A 15,781-nucleotide genomic window follows, 5' to 3' on the forward strand; every position below is an offset into this window, starting at 1 on the left:
GAGGAATGGTGGCTCAGGACCTCGTGCTCACAGATGTCTTCCTATCAGAAGAGGTGAGAAAAACAGCCCTTTCTTTTAGAGTCCTCAAAGTCCTGAAGACCACAAGTCACCACTTAAAGAACACCGTGTCCCGAGTTTTCATTTCTCTGCAGGTTGGTTGCCTTGCGTGGAGCCGGGAGCCTTTGGGTCAAGTGCCCTGGGTGCCAGGCTGTGGCCTGTGGTGGAGACTGGCTCCAGAATTACCCTTCATTGCTTTTCTTCTTTTCCTGGTCTCACTTCCCCACTCTCCAGTGGGTTTCTTAGGATCACCTCCCACATAGACTCTGCACTTGAATCCCTGTCTTACAGGCTCTGCTTCTGGGAACCCCTAGCTAAAACAGGTGACACAGTTATGTAATCAGCAGTGATTATGCTATGCATATTTAAGGGAGATTCCAGGCAAGGTCTATTTCTCAGATGCCCATAATTGTTCCCCTTGGTGCCCAGGATCACTTTTGGCCCCTGGGCTGTCCCTCTTCATTAAAGGGACATCAGCCCTGCATTCACTGGGCTGAGACCTCATAAGCTTCAGTTGGCAAGTGCTGGCCGAGGTGCATGGCCTGTGCCTGGCACCGACTCTCCTCGCCAGGCTCCTGGCCCTTCTGAGTTAGTCCCCCGCCCCCATGGCCAATTACTAAGGAGCCCCGCAGCTGCTCTCCTGCTCCCTGGCTTCCTGATCTGCAGGCTACCCGCCTTACTGCCCCTGGACCGGACTTTCCCAAACAGGTCAGAGCATGGGGTTCTCTAGGGCCCAGTCCCGACTCTGCCCTGCTCCAGCCCTGGGATAGGAGACCAGCTGTTTATCCTGGACACTACTTTTTTCATCTGTAGGAGCCCTAATACCAGCCGCCCAGTTCCTCTGAGAATGGTGTGGAGTAGTTACAAGAGGGCTCTGGAGTCAGGCTGCCCAGTTTTGTCCCTTCACAGGTGTGTTAGTTTGCTCGGGCTGCCATAGCAAAGCTTGTAGGTGGCCATTGTCTCCCTGTGTCTTCACATGGTTTTCCTTCTGTGCATGTCTGTATCCCTAATCTCTTCTTATAAGGACACCAGCCCACCCTAATGACCTCATTTTAACTTACTCACTCCTTTAAAGGCCCTATCTCCAAATGCAGTCATATTTTGAGGTATTGGCCTTTAGGGCTTCAACATATAAATTTGGGAGGAGGTACAGCTCAGCCCATAATATTAGCTGTGTGACCTTGGGCAAGGCCGTTAACCTCTCTGTGCCTCAGTGTCCTCTAGTGTAAAATAGGTATGATGACAAAGTTATTGTGAAGATTGAATTAGAGTACAAAGTTGTGGTCTTCAAACATTTTTGTTTGCATAGCCCCTAAAATCATTAAAAAATTTTTGCATCATTGAACGTTTTTTATTTTTGACATCTAAACTTTTTCTTCATAAATATAAATTGTTGTAAAGGATGTAATTTCCAAGGCAAATATTGACATCTTAAAAAGAAATGGTTGGGGCTTCCCTGGTGGTGCAGTGGTTGAGAGTCCGCCTGCCAATGCAGGGGACACGGGTTCGTGCCCCGGTCCGGGAGGATCCCACATGCCGCAGAGCGGCTAGGCCCGTGAGCGGTGGCCGCTGAGCCTGCGCGTCCGGAGCCTGTACTCCGCAATGGGAGAGGCCACGACAGTGAGAGGCCTGTGTACTGCAAAAAAAAAAAAAAAAAGAAATGGTTAAATCTTTCCTTTACATCTAAGTATCATGAATTTAATTACATCTGTTGATTTAAAAAGACTCCAAAACAAACGTTAGCCGTTAGAAATTTTATATTGTCCCTTCTTCTCTTTGAATTTTTATCTTCAATCCACTTCCCCCACAAAATTTTATCCTATTTTCTTACATTTTTGTTTTGAAAGTTCTTTGTTGATCACTGATTATATTTCTCTGTAAAATAGTATGTGTATAAAAATTTAAATTAAGATTTTAAAAATTTCCTTATTCCACAAGTCTTTAGGTGCTAAATTTTTTTCCTGGATTGAGTTACCAGTAAATACTGCACAATTAGTAAAGATTTAGAAATGAATATAAAATTAATCAAAACCACATAAATACAAGTTTAGATAAATAATCATAAGAAGTAAAATTTTAATGGAAATGTATATTTATTGAAATGGATTTTTATTTTTACTTCCTATATTCTTGTATGAATTTGTAATAGAATTCAGCATCACTTCTATTCCTATATTTTTAAGAGATGTTACCTCTGAAATACCTCGTTCAATATAAAAAGAAGCAGGAATGGATGAAGTTTCCTTATACCACTCAGTACTTTAAATTGCTTCTGAGTTTTATGTCAAAAGTCACAACGATCTATCATCGAAAATGATTTTAATACTCTACCAGCTGAGGACTGGATTCGGTCATATTTCAATCCTTGTTGAAAGCAAAATATTGGAACGCTTTCCTCTAGTGAAAAGTTTATTTGCCCAGTCATTGCTTTCTCAACACTGACACCAATATTTTAAATCATTTATTGATTCATTGGGGCCATTGATATGCCCACTGGCTTTTACCCCTAGGACAGGTCTCTGTAGTACAAGTCAGGATGGGTAAGAGGTATGCCTTGATTTTATGAAGTAGAAAGGGTGATGTAACAGGGAGGAAGGGAAAGGAATACAGCCAGACCTCAGGCAAGTTCCAGGGGAATGAATTCTAAGTAAAGAATACCATGGAAGGTGAGGATCCAGAAACAGATGTCCTTAAAACTATTCTTCCTAAGGGTGCCCAGGGGTACGCAAACCCCAGACTAAAGACCACTGATCTATATAATAAGCTTAGAATAGTGCCAGGAACATATGAAGTGTTCAGGAAGTATGAACCATGGTTTTATTATTATTGCATCTATAAATGATCCAGCATATAGTAGGTATTAAGTAAATGGAATGCAGAAAGAGTTCAGATACTATTAGGGGGTTGGACAAGACAAACCAAAAAAACCCCTCCAAAGCTGATTCTGTCATTCTGGTTTGGAGCCTGCATTGGTCACTTGCATCACAGATCACTTCAAGTGTAGGAGCTTGAAACAACAACTGTTTTATTTGCTCACAATTCTGCAGGTCAGCAAGTTGACCTGGGCTCAGCTGAGCGGTTCTTCTGGCCTCAGCTGGATCACTCATGCAGCTGCAGCCTGCTAGTGGGTCAGCTGGGGCCTGGCTCCTTCGGCGCCTCAGCTGGGATGACTTGTGTCTGTTTCATGTGGTGTCATCTTCCAGTAGGCTAGCCAGGCTTCTTCATGTGATAGCAGAAGAGTTCCCTGCAATGAGAGAGAGAGAGAGAGAGAGAGCGAGAGAGAGAGAGAGAGAGAGAGAGCTCACAAACCTCAGAGCACAGGGCCTTTTATGCTTCTGCTTGTGACTCATTGGCTAATATTTCACTGGCCAAAGCACATCATGTGGCCAAGCTCAGAGTCCGTGTGGGAGGGAGTTACACAAGGATGTGGATATATTAATGTGTGATTCATTGGGGCCATTGATGTAACACTCTACTACACAACTCCAGGGCCCTGTGGCTGTTTCAGCTTTACTTCTATTTGAGGTGAACTCAACGATGAGCTTAGAGTGGACACTTTTTAGGATAACTGCCTAGGTATTCTTATTTTTCCTCTGTAGCTAGAACACGGTTTTTCTGAAGGAGACCTACTATGGAGGATGTCATTGCAAAAAAAAAAAAAGGCTGTTTTTTTTTCCCAGGACCTCCTCTTAGTCCTGGAAGAGCTTTGATCAGAGAATTAAAACCCATTTTATAGACAGGAGCGCCTAAGTGGAGAAAGGTTGCCCCAGGAAGGCTTTCTCATGGCTAAGGCAGAGCTCAGAAGTTGGGTGACTCTATAACTCTAGGTTAGAACCCGATTCAACCTGGCTTGGCAAAAAAAACGAATTTGGGGGGTTATGTAACCAGGAAGCCTGAGGTGTATGGCTTCATGCCTGGCTTGATCCAGGTATGGAAAAATATCAAGTCACTGTGGTGTCCTTGCCATGACTCTGCTGTACTCACCCAAAGAGAAGTATAATAGCCCTGAGGGGTGGTTTGTGCCAACGTTTGGGCAATACCTGGCCACCTACATTTCCTAGGAATTCCTGGAGAATATATATCTAAAGTAGCATTTATTTACCATCTTCTATTTCTTTTTCCTTTCACAGTGAGACACTATTTGGTGAAATGCCCTCAGAACAGGTAGGAATATTTTCTTCTTGTTTTCAAGTAAAACTCTTTGCTATTTTACTTTCTTTTGATATTACCAAAAAATGGTTAAATTCATATCTTTACCTTAACGTCTGCATATTAGTTCAAAAATTGGCCTAAAATGTGTGTTCTGCATGCACTTGCATGTTTCCAGATTTCATGTTCTGACTGTCACCCTGAGAGGGGCCAGCAAACATGTGGCTCAGGCTGGCCCAACATACATGCTGGAGGAGGCTTGACACCTGCCCTTGAATGACTGTTCCCCTGTTTAGGAAGGAGCTGGCAGGTGGACTGAACCACTTTGATGCCTTTTGACCACAAACACTCCTGATCCCCTTCCACCAACGCCTGCTTGTCCTATGTCCTACTCTACAGAATGCGTCCATTAGTGATACATGTGCTAAGATGCTAGCCTTTTAGCTGATGGGACACACCTCACAGGTAACAATAGTTATGGAGTTATGGTAGATATTGCAAACTCATAGTATTTAAAATTTTGAGACTTCTGGTCCAGACAGGATGGATTAGATCAATTTCTCTCTGCTCTTCCCTGCTAATAAGCACAACTATCAATTCTGGAAATAATATAAGAGACAGACAAAGGAGGACTCTGAAAGGTAGTAAGAAGAAAATGATGAAAGACAAAGGCAAAGAGAAATATGTTAAAAGCAACCAGAGAGAAACAATGCATTACCTACAGGGAAACACAAATTTGAATGACAGTGCATATTTCATCTGAATCCGTGGAGGGCAGAAAGAAGCAGCCCATTTTTCAAATACTGCAAGGAAAGAAATGTCACCCACAAATTCTATATTCAGCAAAACTATCCTGTAGGAATGAAGGGGATATAAAGACATTCTCAGATGAAGGGAAACGAAAAGAATTTTTAGTTTCACTATCAGGCCTACTTTAAAAGAATGGCTAAAAGAAATTCTTGAAATAAAAGGAAATATCGTGATGCATTAGGAAAGAAGAAGGAAGAATTGAAAGAGCAGAAATATGGGTGCATAAGTAGACTATTCTTTTCTTCATGAGTTTAAAAAGTAATATTTGATGATTGAAACAAAAAATTATAAAACCATCTGATACTCAAGAAGAGCATTATGATATGTAAAAATGAGGAGGGTAAGTGACCTAAATAGAAATGAGATTTCCACACTTTACTTCAAGTGATAGAACATTTTTACCAGTGGGCTGTGGTGTCACATGTGTGTATTGCAATGCTCAAAGCAATTATTAAAGGATTATGAAAAGTACATTCAAAAACAGTATAGAATAATAAAGATAGAATCCTAAAATATGTTCAAGTAACAAAGAAACAGAGGGATGAGAACCGCAGAAAACAGACAGAAAGCAAATAATAAAATGGCAGACTTAATTGCTGACATACTATTTATCTTAAATGTAAGTGGTTTAAATACATCAGATGACAGAAGCTGACAGAGTGGATTAAAAAAAAAATGACCTAAATATATGCTCTTTACAAGGAACTCATTTCAAACACAGTGACATAGGAAGATTGAAATAGAAGGATGGAAAAAGGTATACCGTGCAAACATTACCAAAAAATTCAAGAGTGGGCATACTAATACATGATAAAATAGACTTCAGAGCAAAGAAACTTACTAAAGATAAAGAGGGACATTAAATAATGATAAAAGGGTCAATCCACCAGGAAGACAAAGATCCTAAATGTGTACATATCAAATAGCAGAACCACAAAATGCCTAAATCAAAAACTGAAAGAGCTGAAAGAAGAAATAGATAAGTCCACAATGATAATTGGCAACTTCAACATCCCCTCTCAGCAGTAGATAGACCAACTAGATAGAGAATTAGCAAGGATTTTGAAGACCTAAACAACACAGTCACCCAAGAGGACCAAATTGATATGTATCAAACACGCCAACCACCAACAGCAGAACACATGTTTTTCCATCCCCCATGCAACATTCACCATAAGATATGGCTTGTCTTAGACCAAATCCTGGGTTATAAAACAAATCCCAACAAATTTAAAATAATTAAAATCATATAAAATGTGTTCTCTGACTGCAGTGGAATTAAACCATAAAGCAGAAATAAAACAACAGCAAGAAAATCTCTAACCATGTGGAAATTAAACAACACACTTAAAAAAAAATCCATGGGTCAAAGAGGAAGTCTAGAAGGAAATAAAAAATACATAGGATTGACCAAAAATGAGAATAGACGTAACAGAATATGTGGTATGCAGCTAAAGCTGTGCTAACAGTGAAATTTATAGTATTAAACGCTTATATTAGAAGAGATGAAAGCCCTCCAATCAACATTCTGAGGTCTCACCTCAGGAAATTAGGAAAAGAGCAAAATAAACCTGAAGCAAACAGAAGGAAGGAGATAATAAAGATCAAAGCAGGAACTGATGAAATTGAAAACAGCAATGTGATAGAGAAAATCAATGAAACAAAAAGCTGTTTCTTAGGAAAGCTTCGGGGAAAAAATGGGTAACGTGTACATAAGATCTCTCTGCTTTATTTCTTGTGACTGTATGTGAATGTCCAATTACCTCTGTTAAAGTTTCAGTTAACAATTGTATTTGATATCTCTGGGGGATCCTGTTTACAGTCCCAACAGTCCCTATACTGGACTGCTTTGTGTTCCTGCTATTGAGTTTGGGATCCTCAGAAATCCTGTTACTCATATCAAAATGCAAAGTTATTTTATTGAGAGCTTACCGTCTACCAGGTACTGTTCTAGGAGCTTGGGAAGCAGCAGTGAAGTAAAGAGACAGAAATCCCTGCCTTCGTGAGTGCAAATGTATGTGTATACGTCCCCAGGAGAGATGTCTGAGTATGGTTGAGTGAGGGGATTAGCAAATCCTCTCCCCCAAAAAGCAACTATAAATCTTAACAAAATTGACAAAAGTAATCATTTTAGAACTTTGGAAAGACCAGAGGTATATATTAACCTGAGAGGCTTTCCTACTTGAAAAACTGCTAAACTGCTGAGAGGAGCAGTGGTACTCTGTGGAGTTTTGGCCTTGGGCAGCTCTGATATTCTCCCCTCCCAGCTTGGCTGGTGAGGAGATTTTTTTATGGCAGGAAATGCTGGGAGGACCATCAGCCTCTCTATTGTGGTAGAAGGGGGCTCACTTGACTTGGAGCAGTGTGCAAAGCCCACGTTCAGCCGTGTTGGCAGTGGAAGTGGCAGTCTTAGCGGTATTGAGCAGGGAGGCCCAGTGGTTCTGCTAGCCTGAGGTTTGGGTCACAGTTGGGTCAAGCATATCTCTGGCTGAGACAACATGCATGTGCAGAGGAGAGTGGAGGGCACCCAAAGGATAGAAAAAGATACATCATGCAAGTAGGAACAATAAGAGAGGTGGTAGCTAAGTTAATAAGACATACTTTAAGACAAGAAATATTACTAGAGACAAAGAAAGAAGTTTTATAATTATAAAAGATCAACATATGAGGATAATTTAACACATTGTATTGGACCAAACAGCAGAGCCTCAACATACATGAAGCAAAAACAGAAAATTAAAAGATGAAAATTTTCAATTATTCTAGAGTAATAGCTGGAAACTTCAATGCTCCACTCTCAATAATTGATAGAATACTGAGAGAGAAAATCAACCAGGACACAGAAGATGAAGCAGTTTTACCTGACAAATAAGAATGCTTTACCCAGTGACTGCATAATGTATTCTTTTCAAGTTTATTTGGCACATTCTCCAGGATAGGCCATATGCTAGGCCATAAAACAAATCTTTATAAAATTAGTATTTTATTTATGTAAGAAATCCTATGAAGTCTGTTCTCTGACCACAACAGAATTAAATAGAAATTAGTGACAGAAAGAAATCTGGGAAATTCCTAAATGTTTTGAATTTCAAACAACATACTTTTAAATAATATGTGGGTCAAAGAAGAAATCAAAAGAAAAATTAGAAAATATTTTGAATTAAATAAAAATGAAAACACAGCATATCAAAACTTATAGGATGCAGCAAAAGTAGTGCTTAGAGAAAAATTTATGGCCTTTAAATGTCTATATCAGACAAGAAGAAGGGTCTAAAATCAATAGAAGCTTTCACCATAAGAAACTAGAAAAAGAAGGGTAAGTGAAATCCAAAGTAAGCAGAAGAAAGGTTATAATAGAGATTAGAACAGAAATCAATGGCATGGAAAACACACACACACACACACAAAGAAGTATCAATGAAACCAAAAGTTTGTTCTTTGAAAAGATCAATGGACTTGCCAAACCTTAAGTTAGACTGTCCGTGAAAATAAAAAAGAGAGAGAGAAAATAACCAATTACCAAAATTAGGAAAGGAAAAAGGAATCACTACAAACCCTACAAAAATTAAAAAGTTATAATCCTGATAATTCAGGTTTATTCTAACAAATTAGACAACATAAATGAAATGGAAAAATTCCTAGAAAAACACAAATTTCCAAAACTGATTGAAAAAGAAAGCTATAGTCTGAATAAACCTATAATAAGTCCAGAAGTTAAATTGTTAGCTAAAAAGTTTCCAGCCACGAAAAGCCTAGGCCCGCCTTGCTTTACTGGTGAAGCATACCAAGTATTAAAGGAAAATAAGAATACCAACCCCTCACAAAGTCTTTCCAAAAAGTTGGGAAAGCGTAGTCTTTTCAACAAATGATGCTAGGACAAAATATATAAAGAACACTTACAACTCAATAATAACATGATAAATAACACAATTAAAAATGGATAAAGAAGACATACAGTTGGCCAACAGGCATATGAAAATACGCTCAGCATCATTAATCATCAGAGAAATGCAAATTAATCCACAATGAGATATCATCTCATACCTGTCAGAATGGCTAGAATCAAAAATAACACAAATAACAAATGTTGGCAAGGATGTAGAGAGAAGGGAACCCTCATACACTGTTGGTGGGGAGGTAAGTCGGATAGCTACTGTGGAAAACAGTGTGGAGGTTTCTCAAAAAACTAAAATAGAACTACCTCATGACCCAGCAATTCCACTCCTGGGTATATATTCGAAAAAAACAAAAACACTAATTTGAAAAGATACATGCACCCCTATGTTCATAACAGCACTATTTATGATTGCCAAGATATGGAAACAACCTAAGTGTCCATCAACAGATGAGTGGATAAAGAAGATGTGGTATATATATACAATGGAATACTACTCAGCCATAAAAAAATGAAATTTTGCCATTTGCAGCAACATGGATGGACTTGGAGGGTATTATGCTAAGTGAAACAAGCCAGACAGAGAAAGACAAATACTGTGTGATATCACTTATACGTGGAATCTAAAAAAACAGTAAATATAATAAAAAAGGAACAGACTCACAGATATAGAGAACAAACTGGTAGTTACCAGTGGGGAGAGGGAAGAGGATTAAGAGGTACAAATTCCTATGTATAAAATAAATAAGGTACAAGGATATATGGTGCAACACAGGGAATATAGCCAGTATTTTATAATAACTATAAATGGAGTATAACCTTAAAAAATTGTGAATCACCATGTTGTACACCTGAAACTTACATAATATTGTACAGCAGCTATACCTCAATTTTAAAAAATGGCCAAAAAAGACTTGAATAGATATTTCCCTAAAGAAGATACATAAATGGCTCGCAAGTTCATGAAAATATGTTCAATATGATTAGTCATTAGAGAAGTGTGAATAAAACCAAAACGTGGTGCCACTGAACACCCACTACAATGGCTATCGTAGAAAGACAGACAATGTCAAGTGTTGGCCATGTTGTGGTGAAACTGGAACCCTGTACATTGCTGGTGGGAATGTAAAATGGTGTAGCCATTTTGGAGAAACAGTTTGGTGATTTCTTAAAACATTAAACATAGACTTAACCATATGACCCAGCAGTTTCACTGGTAGGAATCTACCCAGGAGAATGAAAACATATGTCCACACAAATACATGCATGCAGCTTTTCATAGCTGCTTTATTCATAATCACCAGAAGCTGGAAACAATCTAAATACATCCATCAACTGGTGAATGGATAAACAAAATTTAGTAGTTCATTCACTGGAATACGATTTGATAATAAAAAGTAAGAAACTGCTGATCTATGCTACCACAGCGGTGAACCTCAAAAACGTTGTACAAAGTCAACTAAGCCAGATGCAAAAAATTACATATTGTGTGATTCCACTTATTTGAAATGTCCTGAAAAGGGAAATTTATAGAGTCAGAAAGTAGATTAGTAGTTGCTTAGGGCTGAATAGGGATTAACTATAAATAACTGTTTATTTATAGTTTTGGGGGGTGACAGGGATGTTCTAAAGCTGTATTGTGGTGATGGTTGCACAACTTCATAAATCTACTAAAATTATTGAATTGTACACTTACGATCAGTGAATTTTATGGGGAGTAAATTATGCTTCAGTAAAGCAGTTTGTTTCTTTTTTAAAGCATATGCCCCGAAAAGGCTCCGAGGGCCAGCATTTCAGGTGTGGGGGAAGGTTATGGCTCAGGTGATCAGAGGCTGTGGAGGGACCAGCCTGCCGGCGTTTCTCAGGATCTGCATGCTGTGGTCTAGCATCTGGCCTTACATTCTTAGCAAGCGGTGCGGGAGTTTGGGCTCCACTTCCTGCCATTCCCTGGCCTTCCCCTTCAGTTGCACCTATTCAGAGCTGGTGCTGAGGCTGGAAGTACAGCGAAGATGTCACCCCAGCCTGGTGGGCATTACAGTTTGGTCTCCCCCAGCCCTGTGATGCCTGCCAGAGGTCAGAGATGACCACAGAGTCCCGCTTAAATGCTGCCCCCTCTACCCGCTGGTGCTGTCAGTGAAACTGGTTGGGCTCCTGAGTTGAGCGCTCCCTGTTGGCGTATCTCCTGTTGGGTCAGCCCACAGATCTGCCTCTGGAAAAGCCTGCCTCTTCTAGTCCACTGCACCCCAGGACCCTGCAGGGGCCAGGTCTGCCCCCATGAACCTGGTAGCGGGTGCCCTTCTGACTTGCATTCATCTTTCTATTAGAACCTCATGCTGATTTGACCTAGTGCAGCCCATTCCCTGCCACGGGGCCTCACTTGTGAACTGGTCAATCCTTGCCATTTTAACTGGCCTTGACCTGAATTGTTCTCTGCCTCTGTAGCCCAGGCATTTTTTTGTTTGTTCCGTCCCTGTTGTGCCAGAGGGCTCCCAGATCCTGGCTCCTTCATCTGTGCTGTGGCAGTGGGCAGCTGGGCCCTGGAGTCTCAAGCTGTGATCGGGACAAATGTCCTTCTCTGTCCTCTGACCACTTCCTCCTAAGGGAGAATGGGCAGAGAGCACAGGACCAGGACAAGATGCCAGGAACAGAAACCCTCAGGCAGGGGAGGGACCCTCAGGAAGAGGCCACATGCTGGCGCTGAGGCTGTGGTCACTGAGACAGGGACCTTGCCAAGTGACTGGGGCAGAACCCGGGGACTCTAGGGAATTCCATGACTTATTGAGAGAAGCTCAAACAGAAGGAAAACAAGTCCCATCTCGAATGTGTGTCATCCTTGAAGTCGGAAGTTGCCGTTTCCTGGGAGGGGCGGCCTTGACCTTTGGGGCTGGGGACAGTTCCTTTCTGATGGCAGAGTGCTGTCTCCCGGAGCAGAGACCCAGGCCTTAGTGAGCGTCTCAGGATTCTGCAAGATTTTAAGCGTGCCCTCCCTGGGGAAAGCAGCCCTGAGAGCAGCTCAACTGGTAGGTATGAAACTGTACCCCAGAGTCCCGGAAAACCAGATTTTAGTTGAAATGCCACCAATTTCATAGAGTTATAATGTGCTTTCATACCATGATACCTCCTCAGTGCACTCAGGTGCCTTTCTTCAAGTACAAGAAAATTGTCAAGAGGGTGGACGGGGGCACCTAAAAGGCGATTCGCAGCCAGTATGTTTCCTGACCTTTTGCTTGACCTCTTCTTATGGGTTTGAGATACTAAATTTTTGCAAATGGGAGCAATTAAAATGGACATTGTGTCACCTGTGCTGATGCAGTTACAGCTGAAGCTGTGTAAGCTTTCTTCATGTTTTCTGGCGCACACACCTTCTCAAGGATAAAGAGTCAGGGCCATAGACTATTTACATGTTGGATAAATTACAGACACAGTTTTACTGTACTTTATGAGCTTAGTTTAAAGCATTTTTCAGTCTTTTCTGAACCATCAGAGATTTTTAAACATACTCCCACAGTCGAAGTATGGGATTTAATAATTGATTTGTTCAGGATTTAGAGTGAAGGCAGAGATGTGATTTCAAAGAGAATATGAAGATATATGCTCAAAACTAAGATATGTAACTACTTGCTTCATTTGTATAATATTGAATAGTAGCAGTGTTATAAAACATTTATTCCTTCTGTGAAAGGCAATCTGCCGTGATGGTTAAAGATTCTGTGGCCAGGCTGCCTCAGTTCGCATCTGGGCTCTGCCACTGATTGCTGTGTGCCTTTAGCTAATTTTTCAACCTCTCTGATAAAATGAGGGCAATAATTGTCCTAGCATATAGTGTGTTGGGAGGATTTCATGAGTTAGTCTGTATGAAGTGCTTCCAACAGGTAAATGGTGAGCTCTATGCAAATGGTTCTGTTATTATTCAGTCAGTACTTACGATTGATTCTTCTGTAAGCTTGTAAGGCCCATAGAACAAGGATGAAATGACACACAGCCCATGCCCTGAGGTCTGCCTCTAGTGGGAGACCCAGAGAAACAAGACCGTGGCAGCACCCGTGGGATGCCCACGGAGCTGTCACGGACACCCAGAGGAGGTGCTCCTAACCCTGTCCCAGGGGTCTGTGGGTGGTAGGGAAGGCTTCCTGGGGGTGAAATCTGGGCCAAGTCTTGAAGGGTGAGTTAGAGCATTACAGGAGAAGAGGGTTGGGGGAGGGCAGCACACAGAACTGGGGAGAGAAAAGCACAGCGGATGAAGGGATTTAGTCCATGGAGGTGAGGAACCCTGGAGATTCAGGGCAGAGCAGCAGGGAGGTGAGGCTGGAGTTGGTGGCAGGGCCAGATGCCAGGGGATGGCAGTCATCATAGTAATAACAGTAACGGAGCCACACCGTTATTAAATGCCGTGCCCTGGCACAGTGCTAAGCATGGGACACACACCATCTTCTTCCCGCCTCACAACAACCCCGTGAGTGGGTGCTGTGATTATCTCCATGCTATAGATGAGAAACCAATACAAAAAGTGTCGATGTTGGTGAGGTCTCCTGGCCAGTGAGAGGAAGAACGCGAGGGCTGCCAGCCCAGGCCACGTGGCTCCAGGGCTCACACATTAGCATAGGTGTGCTGGGAAGCTTGGGTCTGACTGTGAGACCTTTGGTGTTGGCATTCACCAAATGAACAAGGAGCAGATGCTGCAGAAATGTTGAGGCAGTGGAAGGAGAAGCGGGAAGGGTTTGGCTATCAATGCTGGGGGTGGCTGCAGCTTCCCTGCATCCCTTGACTTTGAAAAGTGCATCCCTCTGGTCATAGGCATGGATTTGTGGGTGTCTGAGCCTCTGTCCGCATTCAGCTGAGCAAGCAAGGGGGCGAGGGCAGGGATGGCAGACTTGGGCGTGTGTCTCCTGACCTTCCTCCTGCATCCCTGACATCACTGCTGTGCAGTCTTATCCTCGCCCCACCCCAGGGCTCAGGCTCAGCTCCCTCCTTCCAGAGCCCTAGGCAGAGGCAGGCATGAGGAGGACAGGCCTGTGTGATGGGACCCGGTTGTTATTCCTGGAATAACGTGACAAACATCTACCTGGTTTTAGTGTCAGTTTGAGCTGTGCCACTCAGCAGCTTGTGCCAGTCACTCAGCTTCTCTGGGAATATTTCACCCTCCACAAAATGGGCACAAACCTGCCTCTGTCCCTGTGGCTCAGGGTCGTTGTGAGGATTCAGTGAGATAATACCGGCTGTGGACTAATTCCTCATAGTTACTCAGGGAGCGCCCGTGTACCTCTGCAGCTGAACACTTTATGGGATTTACTTCTGATCCTCATAAAAACCCTGCAAGGTACAAATTACTCTCCCCAGATTAAGAACATGAATAAAACTGCCAACTCTTAGATGAAGAGCTAGCCCTCTCTACTATTTACGGACCTTTTGATTCCAGGTAACAGAAAAGCCAGCTCGGATGGTCTTACCCAGGAAGGGACTTGGCTGGCTCACCTGACCCGGGATGCTGCAGTGGGTGGGCTTTGCTCTGGGGGGCACAGGGTCCTTAGGGCAGTGGCTTCTGCTCCCAGCCCTTCTCTGGGCAGTGCTGCCTCCAGGCTTTGATGTGTCCTCGGGCCAGGCCAACTCCCTTGGGAAGGGAACGGTGGCAGCACGGCTTTCACCCCTGGGCTCATGAAGGAGTCATCTTGCTTCCTAATGAACAAACACAACTGAACTCACTGTTATGGGACCAACCCGAACCAAGCACTAAGGCCAGAGGATAAAACTGTGCCGAGCAGGGGGGGCGGTCAGTGCCACCCAAACATGTGCCTTCAGCCCTAGGGGGCAGGGAGTGGATGCTGGACAGGTAATCCCAGGGACCTCTCCTTGCTTTTATTCTTAGGACCCAAGACCAACACTACATAGAACCACTAAATTTTGGGTGGCCCAAAAGGTTCGTTCGGTTTTTTCCATAAGCTGGCTCTAGTAGCACTTAGTTGTCTTTAACTTCATTCGAGACAATTTTGTTAGATCATATGTGACAGCTGTCATATCAGCATGCATTTAAAAAAAGATATCAAAATTGGTGGATTTTTGTGTAGCCTTTTTAATATTGAAGTTGTAAGCAAAAAAGCAACATTTTCGGCATATTACGCTTTATTATTTCAAGAAAGGTAAAAACGCAACCGAAATGCACAAAAAGATTTGTGCAGTGTATGGAGAAGGTGCTGTGACTGATCGAACGTGTCAAAAGTGGTTTGCGAAGTTTCGTGCTGGAGATTTCTCACTGGACGATGCTCCATGGTCAGGTAGACCAGTTGATAGCGATCAAATCGAAACAATAATTAAGAACAATCAACATTATACCACGTGGGAGACAGCCGACGTACTCAACATATCCAAATCAAGGGTTGAAAATCATTTGCGCCAGCTTGGTTATGTGAATCGCTTTGATGTTTGGGTTCCACGTAAGTTAAGGGAAAAAAACCTTCCTGACCATATTTCCACATTCGATTCTCCACTGAAACATCATGAAAACGTTCTGTTTTTAAAACAAATTGTCACAGGCAATGAAAAGTGGATGCTGTACAACAAGGTGGAACCGATGAGATCATGGGGCAAGCGACATGAACCACCGCCAACCACACCAAAGGCCGGTCTTCATCCAAAGAAGGTGATGTTTGTATATGGTGGGATTGGAACGGAGTCCTCTATTATGAGCTCCTTCCAGAAAACCAAACGATTATTTCCAACAAGTACTGCTCCCAGTTAGACCAACTGAAAGTGGCACTCGACGAAAAGCAACCAGAATTAGTCAACAGAAAACGCATAATCTTCCATCAGGATAATGCAAGACCGCATGTTTCTTTGGTGACCAGGAAAAAACTGTTACAGCTTGGCTGGGAAGTT

The 15,781-nt window shown here is 42.3% G+C and overlaps 1 protein-coding gene across 1 annotated transcript in view; it reads left to right on the forward strand.

Annotated features, from left to right (window-relative positions):
• VSTM4 (V-set and transmembrane domain containing 4) overlaps positions 1-15,781 on the forward strand; it is an 85,643-nt gene that overhangs the window by 35,664 nt on the left and 34,198 nt on the right. Inside the window, exon 5 of the mRNA XM_060033685.1 lies at positions 4,188-4,221. Within this exon, the coding sequence (XP_059889668.1) occupies positions 4,188-4,221 (34 nt within the window). The remainder of the gene's footprint in view (positions 1-4,187; positions 4,222-15,781) is intronic.

Source organism: Delphinus delphis, chromosome 16 (assembly GCF_949987515.2).
Source record: "Delphinus delphis chromosome 16, mDelDel1.2, whole genome shotgun sequence".
NCBI lineage: Eukaryota > Metazoa > Chordata > Mammalia > Artiodactyla > Delphinidae > Delphinus > Delphinus delphis.